The following is a 20,140-nucleotide window of genomic DNA, read 5'->3' on the forward strand; positions in this document are numbered from 1 at the left end:
CGTGTATGAAAATAAACCTGATATTCAGAAGTACTATAAAAAGAAGAAGTGATCACAGAAATGGTCATTAAGTCCTTATTGTGAGTGTCCAAGGACACATTGTATTAAGATGTATTAGAGGAATTGTAAGCAATGTTCTTCCCATAAATCAAGTGATGGCGCCCATTTGCGAATGGATAAATTACCGCATGATATTGGCCTGCAGGAAATAAAAGTTGCATCATTTATTGATTGATATTGTACACTTGAAGTAACAATGAGAAGCTCACCTCTCAACCATCAATCTTTGAGTGTGCACAAAGGCGTAAACACTCACAGGACACTTCATTTGGCGCACAATCAAAAGAGAACCAATACAAGGGCTGAATGAAAATGCTGCTCAGCTTATGTGTGATGCAGTCGCTAATAAACAAGTCAAGTCATTAAAGTATGACTCAAAAGCGAGCATTTTTTTCAATGCACTTTTTTTGTATTGGATCTCATTAGATTGTGCAGGTGTCCTAAAAAAATTGCTCTACAACCGTGAGCCGATGAGATGACACATGATTGACAGTTTGTCAGTCAGCCTTCCATCCAGGAATGAATACACACTGCAACCACTGGGGGCAGCAGAGGGTTCCTCTCCTGTGTGCCGCTGTCTTGTCCCTATGTTCCCCCTTATTCTTTTGTCTCATACACACTAACACTCACATACACACAGACTGTGCTTCTTGAAGTTCATTTGTGATAATCGGAACGGGGCACGATGTGAAAAGAGATGCTGCAAAGACAGAAAATCGAGGCACTGAAATTCTCACTGCCTGCGTCAGACACACACGTGCACACACATAGATTACAGCCACAAAGACAATGAAAGACAAATCGTTCAAAACACGGACATGTTAAAGGAAAAAAAATCCACCGAATGGATCCTTTTGTGCTTTTTATCACGAAGTAACGATGCCGCGTTACTATACAAGCCGGCATAGCGATGGTGTATTCACACAGTGGGCCTGATTTATTTAAGATTTGCGTGTGTGAAAAGGGCACACAATTGCCAGACAGTTCATTTTGCACGCTCTGGGAGGTGTATATGCAAGAGATGACTTTCACAAGCACAATGTAACCTGAGATGAACTGAGATGGCTAATTTGGGGTCTTTGAATAGCACCTGTGACAGGCAGGTGCTAACAAGAACGCAAAGCTGCATCAGCGTAGCACAGGCAGGAGTCATTTTCCACTCGTGTAAACATCTTTTAAAATGAAATGATCTCATCGTCTCGTCTTTTCAGCAATGCAATTTTGAAACCAAAATGAGAGGAGTCAATCACAAGAAGGAGTCATGCCATATGACCCGAGACGTTTCTCTTGCTCTCTCTCAGGGCAGATTTCAGGATTGCTGGCTCAAGTTTTAAATAGGATCTGCATACACTTGTTTAGCCAATTGCCACACACTCAGGATGAGTTCACTCAAACAAAACATGGCTTTGATTATCAAAACTAGACTTTACATCAATCTGATCGACTGGATCGGGATCTGACAATATTTTGTAATGTCATAATTTTTGTGATCGATCAGTGACATTATTGATCGGATGCGTGAAATAAGACATTATAGCAAAAACAAACTGAAGACCCCCCCCCAGAATGGCTAGCGATGTTCATGCTTTTTTCCCCATTAATTTCAGAGAATGAGACATGAAAATATTACATATTGATATTGTAGTTTATCAGCATTGTGTAAATAATTTTTGATGTTTATTATTTTTCCCAACACATCTGGGCGTCAAATTCGCCAATTATGCGGGGATTTTCACTATGGCAGGGGTCGACTGTAGAATAAAAACACACATTGTTTAAATAGATGTATTTAATAGATGTTTATCCATCTTCTGATCAAATCAATAGTTGAGTACAAATTTTTTCAAACTCGCCGATCACTCTCAAAATTCCCGATTTTTTAAAATATACAGTAAATAAACAAGTTATCTAAATCGACATATTGCTCGATCTTATGGTTGGATCACTGATCGGTTATCTTTTTATTTTTTGACTTGTAAACAAGTTATCTAAATCGACATATTGCTCGATCTTATGGTTGGATCACTGATCGGTTATCTTTTTATTTTTTAACTTGCTGATTGTCCCCAAAAATCCTGATCCTGATGTAAAGCCTAATGATTGATTTATTGTTATTTCTGTAACCCAGTAATATCTTGTTTGTTTTTCTTCCACTGGCACTTCCAATACCATCACTTCAAACTTCACTTTGCGCTTGTGGGGCTCTACGAAATAATCCAATGGCGAAAACTACCTGCACTACCTAAAGCTCAAAACCCTCTATTGCTGCTCAATACACCACTTTTCTACCCGTTGCCAAAAGTATGTCAATATCGTTTAGAGTGAGTACACAAACGCGCACGCACCATTAGAATTGAGCTCCTCCGATTTGTGATCTTAGTAAATCAGGCCCAAAGAGTCACATCACGCTGTTGCTGGCCTCGTTCATGGAGTGAATTCTAATCACCTCTTCATTAGTTGTACACTTGAACAAGGACACAAGAGCGACTTCCACAAGGTCTAAATGACAACATTGTGTGTATCATCCCTTTGTTAACACTTATGAGGGCAATTTGGTTTACCTTAAAAAAATAAACACCGCCCCTTTTTAACATCACTGATGTCAGAATGAAGATCATTTACAAATAATCACTGCTGTTGGCATTAAATGATGGATTTCATCTTCGTCACTATTACATGATTATTATTATTGCAATTGTATTCTTTTCTTTTGTAATCTTTCAGGGGGATGTGCAATGTGTGTTTACTGTGTGTTTTAGTCCGTTTTGTCGCTGCTCGGGGCTCCTTGCTGCGTGAGCGTATGCCAGTGCTCCACTTTTTTCCCTTTGTTTTTGAGACACTCGAACCAGTGTCTGAGTCTCTGTCCGCTTGCGTTGATGCCCAGCTCCACGCCACCTGGAAGCACAGGCCCAAGCAAGGACGTGAATTTGGATGACGGCCGAGCCGGGCTGGATTGAAAAGATGTTTGGCTCGGGAATTAGGAGAATAGGCAAAGCTATTTGAGCATGATGGGTGGGAGGTGACAAATATGCGGGAAATGAGCCAGGGTGATGGAGCAACAGACTGCAAGAGAGGCACAGTCATTTGCGACTGCGCCGGGGGTTATGATACAGCCTTTCCCCTGGCTGCCATTGCACAGTTAAAGGAGCATGAAATGTCATAAAATAGTATTATGACGAGGTTGCTGCTGTACAAAATGACAACCGCGAGCAAGCGCGCTTTTGTTGATGTGCGACTGGGAGCAGTGGAAATGCTTTTCGTTTCCTCTACCCCCTTTCGATGTCTCTTTCCTGTTAAGGCAGGTTCTACAGAACTCCAAAACACTCCCAGCGACTCCGAACAGAGGTCGACAGATGTTCCCTGAGCCCGAGGGCCGCTCGGGACAACCCGGCCGTCACTGTGACGCGCGATGGCAAAGTTCAGTTTGACACTCAGGTAGGGGAAGAGCAGGTGCACGAACCCTCCTGTGCTCCAAATGTTTACTCCCTCGACTCGGGCAGCAGCAACTTCAAGGGCGCCGAGTCTGCAAAACAGCTGGGTAATCATCTCTCTCTTAATTGAGTCGTTAATCAATCATTGATTGGATTACAGGCAGCACCATGTGCTAGTGGTTAGCACGTCTGCCTCACAGTTCTGCGTTTCCGGGTTTGAATCCTGATTCTATGGACGTATGAAGTCAAACATGGATGAATGATTCCCTTCGTTCCCCCGTGAATCTTGATTTTTCATTTGACCGAGTCATTTTGGCCAATTCTATATGGAAAGTCTCTTCCTGTTCCCTGTGCACAAAATCCCTGAGGACATGCTTGGATGAGTATGACATGGAAGAATTTGGGGGGCTTAACCTCAACACCCTCAAATATGTTTGGGATGAACAAGATCAGAGATTCTAAGCCAGCAGCTTCTAACCTCACAACTGCTCTTTTAATGGATGAGCTCACGTCCAACATCTTGTCGAAAGTGTTCCCAGAAGAAGAGAAGCTGTACTCGCTGCAACGGCAAGATCGAGTCCATATTTTATTCTCAGGTCACATCTAAAGCGAATCACTGAACTTCAGATTAGGTGCTTGTAACTTTTTCAAAGACGCAAATGTGGCAGGTGAGCTTACTTGAAACAGCCTCGCCTTACTTGACTAGTTAATTATTCACATATTATTGAAGCTGTAACTATTTTAGGATGTGAAACTGTCATCTTTACAGCTCACCATTCTTGATGAGGTTCATGATGATGATGAGGATGATGATGAAGGTGATGATGATGATGGTTTTCTGCAGGAGCTTCAAGCATCTCAAGCACCTTCGCCTGACATGACACATACAGTATAGGATCGCTCAAGAAAAGTACATTTGCAGGTTTTCCTATAATGTTGAGTTGCTGCATTAGCTAAGACTCCCAAAGAGCCTCAGTTGGTAGAGCATCAGACTTTTAATCTGAGGGTCCAAGGGTTCAAGTCCCTGTTCAGGCAATTGTTTACTTCTGTGTTGTTTTACTTCTGAGGTAGGCTCAGATCTTCACGTGAATGCGAGCAAAACAGTACAAAAAGGCTGATGAAAGGAGATAACAATACATAATATTTCACACATTTAACAATCCTAACTGTCCAGCCATATTTAACTAGTAAGAAACTTTATGTAATTAATGTTAATGATGAAGGCATAACGCCAAAATGATTTGTAACAAAACATCTTAATTATTTGTTACACAAATGTAAAAATCAAGTCAATATCAAAAGGTTAAAAAAACAATACTCTAATTCCGTATGGTGAATCAGGAATCTCTCTACGTATATATTTGCTTATTCTCCTCTCATCTTCAAAGACTCCTAGTAGAGGCTGGTCCAATTTTTTTTTCAATAAAGACACAAAAAGCCAAAACTAAATCATTCTGAGGTCTTGCATCCTGCTTTCAGTTACTTTTCGCCATAATTTCTAAACGTACCGTACCATAATATTTTCTTTAGCTGCCTCACAGACTCAAAGTAGTGACTCGAGTTCCAGCTTGTAAACCCGAATCTCTCCTTCCTGCATTGTTAGTTTTCATGACGTGACATATGAGACGTCACTCCACAGGCGAGAATGTCAATTGTGAAGCTGTGAACACTTTAAGTCCTCTTTCTTATGCATTCTATAGTGTACAGATGTTTGCCATGTGTCTTTATCTAGAATTGGGGTCTCCTCCTGTATCTTATTATTTTGTAATGATTAATTTTGTTCCACATACACACGTGAGGGACAACTGTGATTAAAAAATGCGTTCTTATTCAAGTATTTTCAAATGTGACTCAATGCTGCACTCAAGGGGCACTTATGTGCCAATGAGATCCCTGTATTCTTCTTGCCATCATATATTATGCAGGAATTAATTGTGACTTTGTAAAGTTCTTGTAGCAATTTGAGTAAAGCGTTACTGGCATCACTGGTATTAACTCATTCACTGCCATTGACGGCTATAGACGTCATTTGATATTTCTATTAATTTGATACTTTTTCCACTTTTGTTAATAAGAGTATGAAAACCTAAATATTATTTTTTATTGTACATTTAGAACAGATATACAATTTGTGATTAATCGTGAGTTAATTATTGAAGTCATGTGATTAATTACAATTGAAAAATGTAATCGCCATATGCGATTTAATAAAAGAAAAGAAAATATTAAAAATTAGGGGCGTCAGGAAATTACATAAAAAAAATAAAAAATTAATCGCATGACTTCACAAATTTTATATCTGTTCTAAATGTACAATAAAAAAATTCTAGGTTAAGTAAACTCATAGAAATTGTTAAAATAAAATTTTGACGTCTATAGCCGTCAATGGCAGTGAATGAGTTAACTGCTGTCAGTCAACTGCCCGCTAGGCTTCTTTATCAACACATTCCAGTTTGCTTCCCAGACTTATCTTTCTCCCGCCACCAATTAACCTAAATGGCAGGCTTCTATCGCTAAACGTGCAATGATGACGTTTGTTATCTATAGGGCTGTTGGACTGACGGGCTTTTGTCCCAGCGGGGATAATAACTCACTGGGTTATCTCAACAGCGAGTCCCTCCCACCAAACCAAAGCGTCGCCCACACCCGACACGGCAAAAAGCTCTGATCTGAACACCTGGAGTTCACTAGGGGGGGAATCTTTTTTCTTTGTTCCACCCTCCTGCCTTCCAATCAGTCATGAATCCCCCATGTGCTTTCTCTATGGGATGGTCACACCAGGCCATTCGAAAGCTGTTTAGTGGGAGTGATTCTGTAAGCATGAATGCATGTACACTGCAGAGCCGACCCCCCCCCCCCCCACCCCCCCAAAAAGCACAATTTCTTAAGCCTCTTATTTCCTTTATATGTTCAATCCCTCTTTTGCTAGCTCAATCAGACTCCTCGTGCATCATAATTAACTCTCAGCTCCCAGCACTTTTTATGTGTCTTCTTTTTTTTTTTTTTTTAATGTATCCTTTACCTTTCCCTTGCTCTCTCCCACCACCCACGCTCGGCCTGGTTTTGATATTTGTTCAAATTTGCGTCTTTTTCATTCACTCTTGCGCAGCTATCTTTCTAATTGCTACCTCCTCCTATCTCTTGTCTCCTTATCTTCAACATAAACTACATTGCCAAAATAATTCGCTCACCTGCCCTGACTCGCATATACATTTCAATTTAAGTGACATCCCATTCTTAATCCATCGGAGTTAACACATTTTTATTGTTTGGTTATTGACTCAGCGTGAGGCTATGCATTGTTTTAGTGTTGTACGGTGTCTTGCTGTATCTGTGTTGTTAATTTATCGTTTTAAGAGACTTATTGTATGATTGATTTTTACTCCATGTACTGCAATTTGTTTGCAGCAATGGTTGTTTTAAAGGGCTTTATAAATAGACTTGAGGTGAGTTGAACTTGACTGGATTATCCATACCATAACCTTATAGAATACCTTTGGGATGAATTAGAAAGGAGCCTGGAATGGGATGTCACCTCAATTCATATGCGAGTCAAGACACGTGAATATTTTTGGCAATATCTTGTAGTTTGCCAGTTTACCTATGAAGTCGTTGCTCATTCCCAAGTCGTAGTCCCACACTGAGATCTCAAGGGTTTTCTTAGCCAGCAAGTCCAGAGTCACCTCATAGGAAAACTCCTGCACGCAATAAAGACACAAACACATTTCTGTACATCAGTTTGATCACACATAACAGATCAAGTGGCTATTTTTCTTACACGGAAGTCAAACGCTCAGTAAAACCCCGCCTCTTCCCCTGTGGCTGCCGCGCTCCTCTCATGATATCGTCCAAGCCGGCTGCTTCGCGCAACGCCCACAAAACATACCGATTTTTAAAATGGACTCTAAATTTCACGGGCTGCTAGATCTCTGCGTTTGTTCACGCAAAGCCATCAATTCTTGAATAAACATTTGAAACAAAACGGGCCCTTGCCGCAAGTAATCGTGGAAGAGGAGGGGAGCAGAGAGGTCAGAGCAAAGGAGGAGGAAAAAAAAAAAAGCACCACAGCGGTTCGCTAATGGGGCGAGCGCACTATCCACTACACCATCCATTCATTTAAATTAATCAGCGCAAATGTTTTACTTGTAGTGTACACCAGTGTCAGCCAATGGATTTTAAGACAGCCAATTGTCATTTCATTGCACTTTGCCATTGCAAATGTGAAGAATAATTGATTGCTTTGAATTCATTTGGACAGAATGTTTATTGATAAAGGCTACTTTTGTCATTATCCCATGGAGGGAGGTCTCACAGCAAGGGGGCGTGCGTTTAGTCCGTAGAGACGGTGCGGGGTTGGGGCCGCACGCAATGACGTCAAACCGTGCCAACAGCTCGTTTTCTCAGGTTGGGAGGGGCTGATGCTTGGAGAGCAGAATAACCTAGAATTTCTCATACAGGGGCGAAAGGATGAAAACACAACTTTGGTCATGTTTTTGGAGAGGAATTAGCATTTTAACATGGCTAAAAGCTCCAAAAAGTAGATTTTTCATGTTGCTGTCCCTTAACAGAACCGTGTCGCAAATGTTTGCTCCTTAACCGTGATACAACCGTGATGTTGATTGTTAGCCTCGCTCGTCATCAGCACCTGTTTAAGGACACCAATTGAAGTCTTGATAAATGTACTAATACCCAAAATGATTAAACTGTTAGAGCAGGGGTGTCAAACTCATATTAGCTCATGGAGAACAATATATTTCTAAGTGGGCCGGATCGGTATAATAATGGTATATAACTTAAAAACAATTGCCGTCAATTATACGCAGATTTTCGCTATTTGTGGGCCAGCCCTAAATTACGGAGCTCAACCTTCTAAAGACTCAAGTAAACTCAAAACAAACAACAACGGAAAGAGGCTGCAGTGGAAATGTGGAATAATACAAGAAAGGAAAAAGGCTAAAGGTTGGTGATGCCAATGGATCACAGGCTGAATTGAATGTTTACAGCATAAATTAGTCGATTGGCCTCGCTGCTCCAATACATGCACGGATGTGTACCTCATTGAATTCAGGGTTGAGAGTCTTTTTCTTCACTGACGTCTTGTACTTGGACTTCTTCCCCATGTCTGGCTGCAAGGTGCTTAGAGGACAAGAAGAATGATTGTCAAACTTTTAATACATTACTATAAGTAGCACTCCTTTCTGGCACTGCATGCAGAAGTCAAATGAAATGATTTATAACTTCACCTATTAGTGAACATAATAATCACACATGGTTTGTGACCCAGTGGGCTACGAAGATGGCTTGATTAAGGGCACCTCAACCATGGATGAACATACTGCATTTGCTACTGCATACTGGCCTCCGCCACCAATAGCTGCTGTACCACAATTAATCTTCACATGAATCATCTTTGCATACTTTAATAAATAAACCTCTCACAGATGCCTGTTATCTTCCTGAGAGGGGGAAAAAAAAACTGATGGTAGCTTGTAACGACCTTGACTAACACCACCATGTGTCGTAGTAAATATCTTCACCACAGCACAGCACCAAGCCTGAGCAGCAATACATCAAATGATGAAAGCGCTGCTGTATGTAGTGGAGAATTCTGAAAGGGCTTTAGAAAAACAAGTTTTCACAGTCTGAAAACTGAATATAAACTTCCAGCCACTATATGAGGAAATGCCATCCCTATACAGATGAAGGGGAATTGAAAAGATGACCATTTTTGTTATAGGGCACTTTTTTTTTTAATCACCCGTCCACAGAGGGTGATTTTGGCCTTTAATTAGCTGGTGTTGGTAGGTAACGTCTGTCAATTTTGGAAAAGGCCAGGCATGTACTTTCTCCTCATATTTCTAGTGTGAAGAAAGCAACAAGATGACTGACCTTCATCTTTACATCTCAAACTTCAATCAGGTGAACTTTCATGGCACAATCAAACAATTTTTGTGGAACTAAATGGTCCGTTTGAGCTCCGGAAATATATTGAAGCCACACATTTCTGGAATGGAAGCTATTAATCCATCCACTTTTTATCTCTTGCCCATATTTGACAATAAACCTTGCTGAATGGAACCAAATTGAGACAGAAAGTTTACAATTACTCTTTTGAAGATAATTGTGACCTAAAAGTCCTTTGGACAAAGAAACACAAGCGACAGCAGACCACAGCGAGATCCTTATCATGCCAAGGTTGGAGCAGTATATACGCTCCAGTAAAGATGCACCAGACGGGATTGCCAGAGGGCGGTGGGAGTCATCTGCGTAAATTCTGAGTCAAGCTTTTCAGGTGGTGGGGTACCTCCCTACCCTCCCACCAGTGACTGACAGCTGATGCATGGCACAGACTTGCTGCTGTCGCTGCAGCACCGGAATCAGAGCGAAGGTGGTGCAAAAATGTGATTCACTATATGCTTGTGTCAGCAATGAAAAGGAAAGCAGGTATCAGAAACAATTTCCTTCTCAATCCTTCTGTTTGATGAGCGAGAGGCAGCCAAGCAATTGAAAGGAAGCACAGCATGCCATAAGTTCCCTCAATACAACTATAGTGTCCTTTCAAATGACAAACTATGTTTACAAGAAAGAAGTCATTTGAGGAAGGCAGCCAAAGACCGGCAGCAATTGAGCTGGTGAGGCAGAAGCCCCGGGAGGAGGAATGTTACGTTGACCTGTGCCAAATCTCCTTTTGCATAGGCTCCAATGCAGTGCAGATGGGGGAATTACAATTTCCAGTTTTCCAAAACAAATGAATGCAATATTGACAATAGCGATGCCTCATCCAAAATCATTCTACGCAGCCGCAATCTAAATATGCTTGAATTCAATGTGCAAAATATTTCAGAACACAGGAGGCTGGTCCGTAGAGATAGGAAGGATTATTCCCTCGCTTTTTAAAGAGATGTTCAGCGGTCCAATACAGGGATCTCCTGGAACTAACAATACATTTCCGCTCATTTTTACACTGAATACAGTCCACTGAAAGAAAAGCTTAACTGTGACTCACAGCTGTTATTCATACTTGTCTAGTACCTTGCAATGTTTTCTAATACAAATCTTTATGGGGAGGCAAAAACAGCCACGTAAGGAAGGGAAGTGACACGTCATCGGCAAACAAATGAAAAATAAGCTATGAGTGTGTTGAAAGTGTGGGAAATTGTGAGAAACGAAGACGACTATTGCTTATGAAACTCTGACAGAGAATGCAAAAGTCACAAAATTGTTCTTCATAAAAGATGCGCTAAATATAAGGCTGACAAAAAAAGAAATCAAGACCTCCCTGACTGAGAATCAGCTAGAGATCAAAAAATCTGATAAGTATGATTCTAACATGAAATGCATGCTGTGTTTGATGCCCCCCCCCCCCCCCCACACACCCCTAGAAGTATAGATTGTTGGCCCATCCCAATAAACCTCCAAAGTCCAATGGACCTCCATATCATGTCCGTATAGCGTCGGCCGGTCGTGGACCGTATTTATACGTCCATATGACCGCCAAAATAGGTTGACATAAGATGTCTAACCATGGCCTTAATATGGACGTTGATATGACGTCCCATACTCACCATGTTTGTACTTTATACATAGCCATGCGGCTAAAATTTCCTTTCCTTTATTTCCTTATTAAGCATTTACATGCATGATTTCACACCGTTAATTTAGTCATTTTAAATGATGAATATAAAGCGCCAAAAGGACGTCGACATGACCTGTTTTGAACCCGATTTCAACTTTGCACAGACGTTTTATATATGTCACTAATCAATGTTGAAATTAAATTACGTAATCTGGTATTGCAATCTGCACCCAAATGTGACGTATTTTCTACGTATGCCCATTACGTAGAAATGACGTTGTTTCTACGTCTGACAGGTCGACCTTGGTTGACAGAAAAGGAGGATCTCAAAAATGCAGGCCCAGACAGGAAAATACAATTTAGACATTTATTTACAGAAAAACTCGAAGTAAACCTGAACAGAAAGCGCTGGCAAACACAACCAGGATAAGTAACAATAAAAAACGAGCACAAAGGCTGGAGGAAAAAAGGCACAAACCAAAAAAAAAAAAAACTTGCAAAAGGCAAGGGACAAAGAGTAACAGAAAACGCTTAGAAAAATATGCAAGGGAAAAATTACCAAATGGAACAAGTTAAATGTGCAATAATAAATAACCAAAAATCGCTGTGGATCTACTTACACGTGAAAACAAAAACAGGAACAATCTCAAAACTAAGACTATGACTATGAGCGTGGCTATGAATCAAAAATTGGTGCAGAGAATTCTTGTTGCTAGTAGCAGTGAGCAAGGAATAATCCAACAGTGGACTGCTGCTCCCGGAGTCCTTTTCAAGTCCACTAATTGGTGATTAGGAAATGCATGGAGGAGAGGGGGAAAAAAACAAACCGCACTGAGAGCAGGATCGTGACAACGTCGGCTTGCTCAGTGGGAGTGGTTCAGATAATATAATGGATACATTAAATAATACTATGATGTACATCGATTCAATAAAAAGACATATGGACGTACTTTGTCCATATTTAAAATGGCATTTTTGTCATACATCTGGTTAATAAGAATGTAGATATGTGGCCACTCCATCATTTTAGTTGCCCATCTCTGTTTTACGTCTTAGAGTTCTGTTCATGATAAATGTGAACAAAAAGAAAAGCGTTGTGTTTATATTTGTTCCGTAATAATTTGCACTGTTATCATATAAATGAGTACGAATATACTTCCCATGCTTTTATCATAGTTTAGAGATTAAGATTAATTTAGTGGAAACAAACACACGCATACACAAACAGTACCGTCACACTCACAATAATGTAAAGCTTAAGTCTTAAAGTAACAGTAAAAACTATTTGTTTATTATCCCTCCCAGAGTCACCATACAGTCGTAAACTGCAATTTAAAATAAAAAATAAAAAATAGCCAAGTTCATAAATGTAAGTGATATACACTAACAAAACGAATCTGTTTTATAATACTTTGTATCATAATAAGAATATTATATTACAGACCATTAAATGCTCTAGATTACAAGTCTGCGTCATAAACTGCAGCAGCAGCTAATCTGATCGCGGCTACTTTCAAGTAAACTTACTTCATTGTAAACCCTACAAGTACAAAAACACACGCACGTACACACACTGAGAGGCGTGAGATTGGCAGATGTTTCTAGCAGTTGGGACATGGCCTTGGTCCCTGGTGTTTAGTCTGAAATGTGTCCCCGAAAGGAGACTCAGTCACGGCGCAGTCACGAAACACACACGCACCAACACACGCACCATTTACACAAGGATTTGTTAAATCACAAAATAATGATTTAAAAGCGCAAGTAAGGTAAAGAAGTTTTTTTTTGGATGGTACAAGAGTGAATAAACGGCTATATGAAAGCGTGTAATAGAAACAAAAAAAAGAACGAGATGCACATTTCTGTGTTCACAGCGCAAAAAGGTGAAGTAAAAGGCTGAAGTAAAAATGTGAAGTACTGTAACAAATCAATGCCTCAGGGCGAAATAAAAAGATGTGCATATCCGAGGAAGTTCGTGGTCTGTAGCACATCTTTCCCACTTGTGCAGCTTTTTGCCAATGGCGTCATTCAGCATTTCGCAGACCAGAAACACTCTCCAGCTCTCCTTCATTCACTGCCTTTGATCAAGTAATGCTTCACGAAAACCCTTCATTGTGTGCTTCTTCAGTGACTCATGCTCCATTCGAGATATTTACAGCCTTCTGTGTGCTCCACTAATGGTCAACACTTCAACTTCAGTGAGAGAAAACAGAAGTTTGTCCTCGCTGCTGTGTACACAGTGTGATATTTTATCCACATCCTCTGTCTCGCTTTGGCCACCCGAATGACAAACCCTGCAAAAGCTTAACCTTTGTCTATGTGGTGTGAGATTCCGCAGAAAATAACTATTCTATTCTATCAAAGTGGACAAAACAGGATGTTGTATCCAGTCAGAGTCAAAGTGTTGTATAAAAAAACACACACAATACATTTGGTGAAGGGAGAAAAAAAGGCACCTCAAGAATGAGGGCAGAGCAAAATCTGAAGTAAACAAAAAGTGCTGACAAATTGAAACTCACCAGACTCCTCATTAGGTTGAAACATATACACCTGAGGTCTCAAACTCAACATACAGGACGTGGGAACTGCTGGATAGTCTGGGCCGCATCAAGTATCCCCCCCCCCCAAAAAAAGAAAAAAAAAAGATGTCTGATTTCTGAGCACAGCAACTTTCTTTGTGCATTCAAGAAATGCCGGGGTGCTCCTGTGCTCAAAAAACAAAACAAAATGCATAGGGCCATGACGGCAAAAAACATGAGGGCTGCACTAACATTAAACTTTGATGTCAAGTAGGGGGCCGCAATATCATCCTGCGGTCCCCAAAGGGCCCCCGGGCCACACGTTTGTAACACCTGACATACACAATCCAGTGACATCCAATACAAAAAAGAAGAAAAAACACCATGGGGCACCATATTTGTGTTTTCTTAATCAGTCATTTTGTTATTCAGTAAGATACTCCATGATTCACAGAGAATGATTTGACAGAAATTCTACTATTTGAAAATTCAGTGTCCATCATTTTATTATTATCCTCCCCATATTAATCAAATTGATTTTTCCATTGGCTATATTACCACAGATTTCATTACGTGCTTTTCCATAATGCTGCTAGCAAACAAATGAACTAAGAAACAAACCAATGGCATCCAAAACAATAAGGCTGCGCATATGGTGGGGGTGATAATGTTCCCTTTTGATTGACACCGTCACTGAGGTATCCATTCATTTGTCAGTTTATTATTATGAGGGCACATTGCAGTAGTATAGGACTGCAAAGCATCATACTAAGGGTTACTGTATTTTGGCAGCCCGGCTTGACTGAATACAGATTGCTGCCAAATGTGCGCTGACCAGATAAAGATGACACTTGAGGAAGAAAAGGAAAAGGAAAAATAGGACAAGAAGTGGAATCAAAATTTAGGAGAAAGGAAGAAATTAGAAATGAAAAATTGTAATGGGCTATGATGATTATAATGAATTATCATTTTTCTTTGTGTTAAAGTACATTTTTGACTAAAGAAAGTTTTCACTGAATCGTAAATAACTTAGCTGTAATTAAAGTAGCTTTTTTTTGGTAAAGTTTCGCCAAAGTATTATTTTTCTTTAGTGTAGATTATTTTCAAATATAGCATTTTTGCTCTCTTGCTCTTGATATGGCGTGAAGAGAACTGATTGGCGGCGACCCATTATAATGTTGTTGTGCATATGCGGTAACAGAAGCATTTACTCCAAATTCAGTATGTTTACATATGCAAATAAAGAGAGAAACCATTCATAATAAAGCTGCTGATGCGACTCACATTTTGACAAAGGGGTCAGAGTAGCCATTGGAGTCCATGGCGGCCAGATGGGCGCAGCGTATGATCCCAACCAGCAGGCAGCCCTTCTCTGTGTTATAGCACAGTGACACCAGGATGCGTCCCCGCTGCCCACAGAGAACACACACCTTTTACAAAAATGAACACACACAGCGGGGGGGGACACTGGGAGGGAAAGTACTATTATTACACAATTCACCCAGTACAGGTTAGAATTTCCTATTTAAGTATAAGGCACGTGCTGTGTGAAAATGTACACTGTAGTTAAAAGCTTTGTCTCGGCTTAGAAACACGACACTGCTCTATTCCCCCTTGAGGCCTAAAGCTATTAACATCTGTCTCTAAAATCACATGAAGGGTTTCGATAACAACCGCAGGACAACCACACCAGACTGACAAATAGCAACAATTCAGTATGTCCTATAAGGAGCCCATTGTTTACCTGCCATGCATTTTTCCTATGGGATATTGCAGAGTGAAAGATAAGAGAATATTGTAGATAAAGTATGTGAAAGAAAATTATAGTTAGAAATTGATAAAAAGATCAAGCTGATACCTCCTCTTCTGCCACGAGCGCTCCCTGCTCCACCGCTTGATTGTTCGATTCTTTGTTCTAGAACCAAAGAAACATGAACATGGAGTGATCCAAGAGAGATTGCAAAACATACAGTACAAGGCATCTGAAATCTAATAAATCAGTGAAATATCTGTTGGATCTTTTGACTCAGTTCAAATAATAGTGACCATGGATAATGAAAGATGAATGGATAAGCTTGTACACAGTGCAATGGAAATAAAGATAAAAAATGATATCTATCAGTAAACTGTACATGGTCCATAGAAATTTGGAATTTGGTATATGTGTCAGTGTCACAACACATATACAATATATGTGGTATTTTGTCTGCTGAGTGCATGTACCTGTGCAATTCTCTCCAAGCCCATATTGTAACGTTTGTTGTCGCCCTCTTTGAGTTTCTTCAGTGCAACTCTCACCTCACCGATGAATTCATTTCGTCCAAGTCTGTCCATGTCGCATACACACAGTCTACAATGACACAAACAGAAGACAAGACGTGTTAGTGCAAAGACAAAGTAGAATATTTGGTAATGATGAGTCAAGATGTTACATACAATTTGCACGATACTTTAATAGCGATGTAAACTGAAGACAACCCTCTGGTTAAGTAAATGGATCTGAATTTTTTTTTTTTTTTTTTTAGAAGAAAGCTCCTCTATTGCAAATTTGAATTTGATTTATTCAAAAGGGGACAGTGCAATTTAATAAAAAACACATATAAACTCATGAGTTAAAAAAGCCAGAATTAGCCAGAAAGCTATTTTCCATCTGTAGTGCCCTGGGCATGATGTTAAAAAAGCAATAAAATACAATAATAGAAGTACAGAGTAGATACACAATTAACTAACGACTAAACGGGTCCTGACACACTAATAAGACAACGCAACTTTGCTGTTAAGAATAAAAACAACACAGTACATTACAAATACACATAACACAACAGATTCAGTGTATTTTAGTGCTGACGAGTATATGAATCAATAAGCCACTTTTTCAAATGTTTAGTAAAAGCCTTTTATGTTGTTAACTGTCTAATCTGATCTGGTCGTGAGTTCCAGTCCCTGGCCCCTCCCACAGACCAGGCGGACTGACTGAAGGTGCTCTTACGCAAAAGGGATAACAAAGTCTCCTCTCGCAGGTCCTCTCCTCACACGCTAACTGTTATTTCTCTGAATAATAAACTTGGATAATGGAGCCAGGGCTAAATTGTGAGTAACCTTATAAATCAAGCACAAGTCTGCAAACTTGCGAAGGAAAACCATATTTGACTAATATATTACAGTGGTGGTAGTGACTTTTTTTTTTTTGTCCAAAACCTTGATGGCTTGCTTATACAATATTTCGACTGGTCTCATTGTGCTAGTTGAGGCCTGAGACCAACTCGTTAAAAAACAATTAAGGTGGCTAAAAATCATAGAGTGTAAAAAGATTTTTGCCGCCTCAGCAGACGTTACATTCATGATTGAACAAAAATTTGCAAGATTTTACTTGATTTTTTACATAATTTGTCAACATGAGCTTTAAAGGAAAGGTTAGAGTCAATCAATAGTCCAAAATATTTATATTGATTAACAGTCTGTAGTTGTTTTTTTTACCTGGAACCCATTTATCAGGATCGTGGGATTTTTTAAAATTGGTTTTACTAAAAAAAACATGCTGACAGTTTTGGAGACATTCAGCTGTAGACAGCACTCTTGCAGCCATGTAGTAACATTATCCATTGCTTTAGTGAGTTTGGCTGCAACAATGTCTTTGGAAACGATCGTAAGCAAATACAACTGTATCATCTGCATACATGATGCATTCGACATCTGGGGGCAGAACGAAAGCAAATCATTCATATAAAGACAAAATAATAAGGGGCCTATAACTGATCCCTGAGGAACACCTGTTGATAGTTTGAGAAGCTCAGATTTATAGTTGTTAATTGAAACACACAGAGTGATTGTTTAAGTAGGATTCGAACCATTTCACTTCAGAGATGGAAAAGTTAAAATGTGAAAGCTTAGCGAGAAGAACTGAATGATTTCCCGTATCGAACGCTTTCCTAAGATCCAAAAATTTAAATTTAAATAGTGAATTACATCAGGTTTCACAGGTTTAGTACGAGAGGTACACATCAATAAGTAGAAATAAGCTAATCAAAGTACATTGGGGAATATGGAATCACCATCCGTTCTAATGACAAAGTCGATGCCTGGTACGTACTGTAAATAATGTTGGACTATATCAATGTAATTCTCTAATGAGTTCAAAACTGTAAACAAAGAGAGAATACAGCACTCTTACAGTATATGTTCTTATCTTAGAGTTAGAGTTTTATAGACAAATATTGTTAAAACCTGTTGCATTGAATCCTCTGTAGGCCAACCAGTGGAATGACTGACATTTGATTGCGCTCGGATTTTCACTTTCATTCATCTTGTATTATATTTTGGTACCCTTTACAACATTTTCCAATGATTTCAAGAAAAAAAAACAGCGTACCGTAGCAAACTGAGGCTAATATCAGGCTAATGTCCATGCTGTACACTACTTAGCCAGTGTCATTTGTTATGAGCTATTAACTCCGTCTAGCCAGTTCATCGAGGATTTCATTCACCAAGCACTTCTCTTTTCATGCTGATGGAGACAACTCTTTTCTTTTGGATATTCTCTCTCTTGTACTTGTTCGAAAAGACACGCACGCACGAACACACACGCACACACACCTCTTCTTGTCCCCTTGGATGTTTGGCAGCGTAACTCCATAAGCCGCAGAATAATTCTGACTCATGATCATGGCTGTCTGGTGATTTATATTCATTAGCTCCATGACATATTGTATGTGTTGTCTGGGCTGATGATGAGATAGTGGTTGTGATGAAATGTCACACCATTTCTGGGCTTCCATGAAAATCCTTGCACCCTCTCACCCACGTTTCCTTTAAAAGCTCAACAAATGTAGAGATAGCCTTTAAAAACAACCACAGACAAATGCTTTTACAGCAATAACAATGACAGTCAAGTCTGGGTTCAGTTACGCCAACCGTTTATCCAAATGTACTGTTTATTTCTTAGGGAGGGGCACGATTGCGGTAGATATGAAACAGGGGGGGCACAAGTAGGTTTTGAAATGTGTGTAAACAACTCTGCCAACTTGAAAGAGCAGAACTTCAAAACTTGACTGGAGATGTTATCAGGACCTGCGGCTTTTCAGGGGTTAGTCGTCCACAGAACTTTGCACACCGCAGCTGATGATACATTGAGAGGGGGATTTTGTTCTGCCTCTGTACAATCTCTCTGTTTCAGTCAGTGTTGAGTGAGTCAAAGCAGACGTAGAAGTCGTTCAAGTTTGTCTGACAGTGTGTTGTTTGTGCTGGTTAGGATGGTGTTGCTCCTGTATCGGAGGTTTGTCATGTGATGGAGGCCAAGAATGTAACCCTGCAGCTTCAGCCTGTACTGTCTCTTTTGATTATTTGCTGGATCTAGATAGGTCGTACTGGGCTTTCGGTATCATCAGATGCAAATTCAACAGAGAATGCATGCTGCGTGGAGTGCGTCTCACAGTTCATCCAGGGTTTTTGATTTTTTTGCGCTTTGTGGGGACATTGTTGCTGACCGAAGTGCATTCCTCTCTATCGACAGAACAGTCGTCATTCACAATGGCAGTCTTAAGCAAGCATGTCCCAGTTTGCAATTTATAGCAGTTCTGAAATACAAGATCAGTCTATTCTTTCCAAATCGTATCTGTTTTGTTTACTGGTGGGGTGTGTTTGAGGAGCAGGGGTTGAGAATCATAAATATATGATCAAAGTGTCAAAAAATGGGCCTAAGAAGGAAGAGGGAAGGCACTCGACTGTAAAACCAACATCCAAAACTTAAAGACATGGAGATACATGACTATCTGGTCAAGGCTCATCAAAAAATGGCATCCACAAATATGGCAAAGGTAAAGCTTGGAAACATACTTCTACCTTTTCTGCTATTGGAAAATGTACAAACAATAACGAATTAGTACGACATGAAAACATAAGCAGAATCCTACTACATCTTTGCTTCTGCGAAAAGTACAACATAAGAAAGCAATTGTAGTTTTAGTTCAGGATTTCCCCATAAATTAAAAATATATGAAGGCTGACAGTTTCCTTTTAAATTGGAGGGGAGTTCCTTCTGCCTTTTCGTTTAGCTTTGAAGACTTGGAATGAGCCAATCAGAAATGATTTTGAGTCCCATAGAGACACCCTCAAAGAGCGGAGGAATCCAAAGCTACGAAAACCTGCCAACAAATGGCACTTTTTTATATATAAAAAAACCCAGCCACATCCTAAAATAAAGGTCTTTCTTGAAAATCTTATTTCTGATCAAAACATGTTCCCTCAAGACCTTATCCGCATCAACTGTATGTCTCACCTGAGGCAGCCGGCAGCCAAATTCAACCTCGGACTGCATCCAATACCTAATCACGTATTACATTTGTCTTTATCGCCACATGGCTGAGGACAGTGTGGGTCTACTCTATTAGAAAGTCTGACAGGGAGATGGAAAGATAGAAGAAACTGAGGAAAGCCAGCAAGAGAAAGACCAAACACGCACGCACACATAAACACTCACACACGCTCAAACACTCACACACATTGCATGCATGATGTGTTCATCAAAGCACCTTCACATCTCTCCTCTGTTAACTCTTTGA

General features: G+C 39.9%; 1 protein-coding gene across 5 annotated transcripts in view; it reads right to left on the reverse strand.

The window, feature by feature from the left end:
- Positions 1-200: 200 nt before the first annotated feature.
- Positions 201-20,140, reverse strand: part of doc2g (double C2-like domains, gamma) — a 70,686-nt gene continuing 50,746 nt past the window's right edge. For 4 of the 5 annotated variants that reach the window (XM_086082306.1, XM_086082307.1, XM_086082305.1 and 1 more), the window contains 6 exons: positions 15,807-15,933; positions 15,442-15,498; positions 14,868-14,992; positions 8,546-8,627; positions 7,093-7,189; positions 201-2,955 (listed from right to left, as the gene is read on the reverse strand). In XM_086082306.1, the coding sequence (XP_085938432.1) occupies positions 2,816-2,955; positions 7,093-7,189; positions 8,546-8,627; positions 14,868-14,992; positions 15,442-15,498; positions 15,807-15,933 (628 nt within the window). In that variant the 3' untranslated portion in view covers positions 201-2,815. Of the gene's footprint in view, positions 2,956-4,265; positions 4,364-7,092; positions 7,190-8,545; positions 8,628-14,867; positions 14,993-15,441; positions 15,499-15,806; positions 15,934-20,140 lie in introns of all 5 variants that reach the window. The other variant, XR_015095781.1, reaches the window with a different exon arrangement.

The sequence above is a fragment of the Leptonotus elevatus genome, chromosome 8 (assembly GCF_054856555.1).
Source record: "Leptonotus elevatus isolate MCC_2025b chromosome 8, RoL_Lele_1.0, whole genome shotgun sequence".
NCBI classification, from domain to species: Eukaryota; Metazoa; Chordata; class Actinopteri; order Syngnathiformes; family Syngnathidae; genus Leptonotus; species Leptonotus elevatus.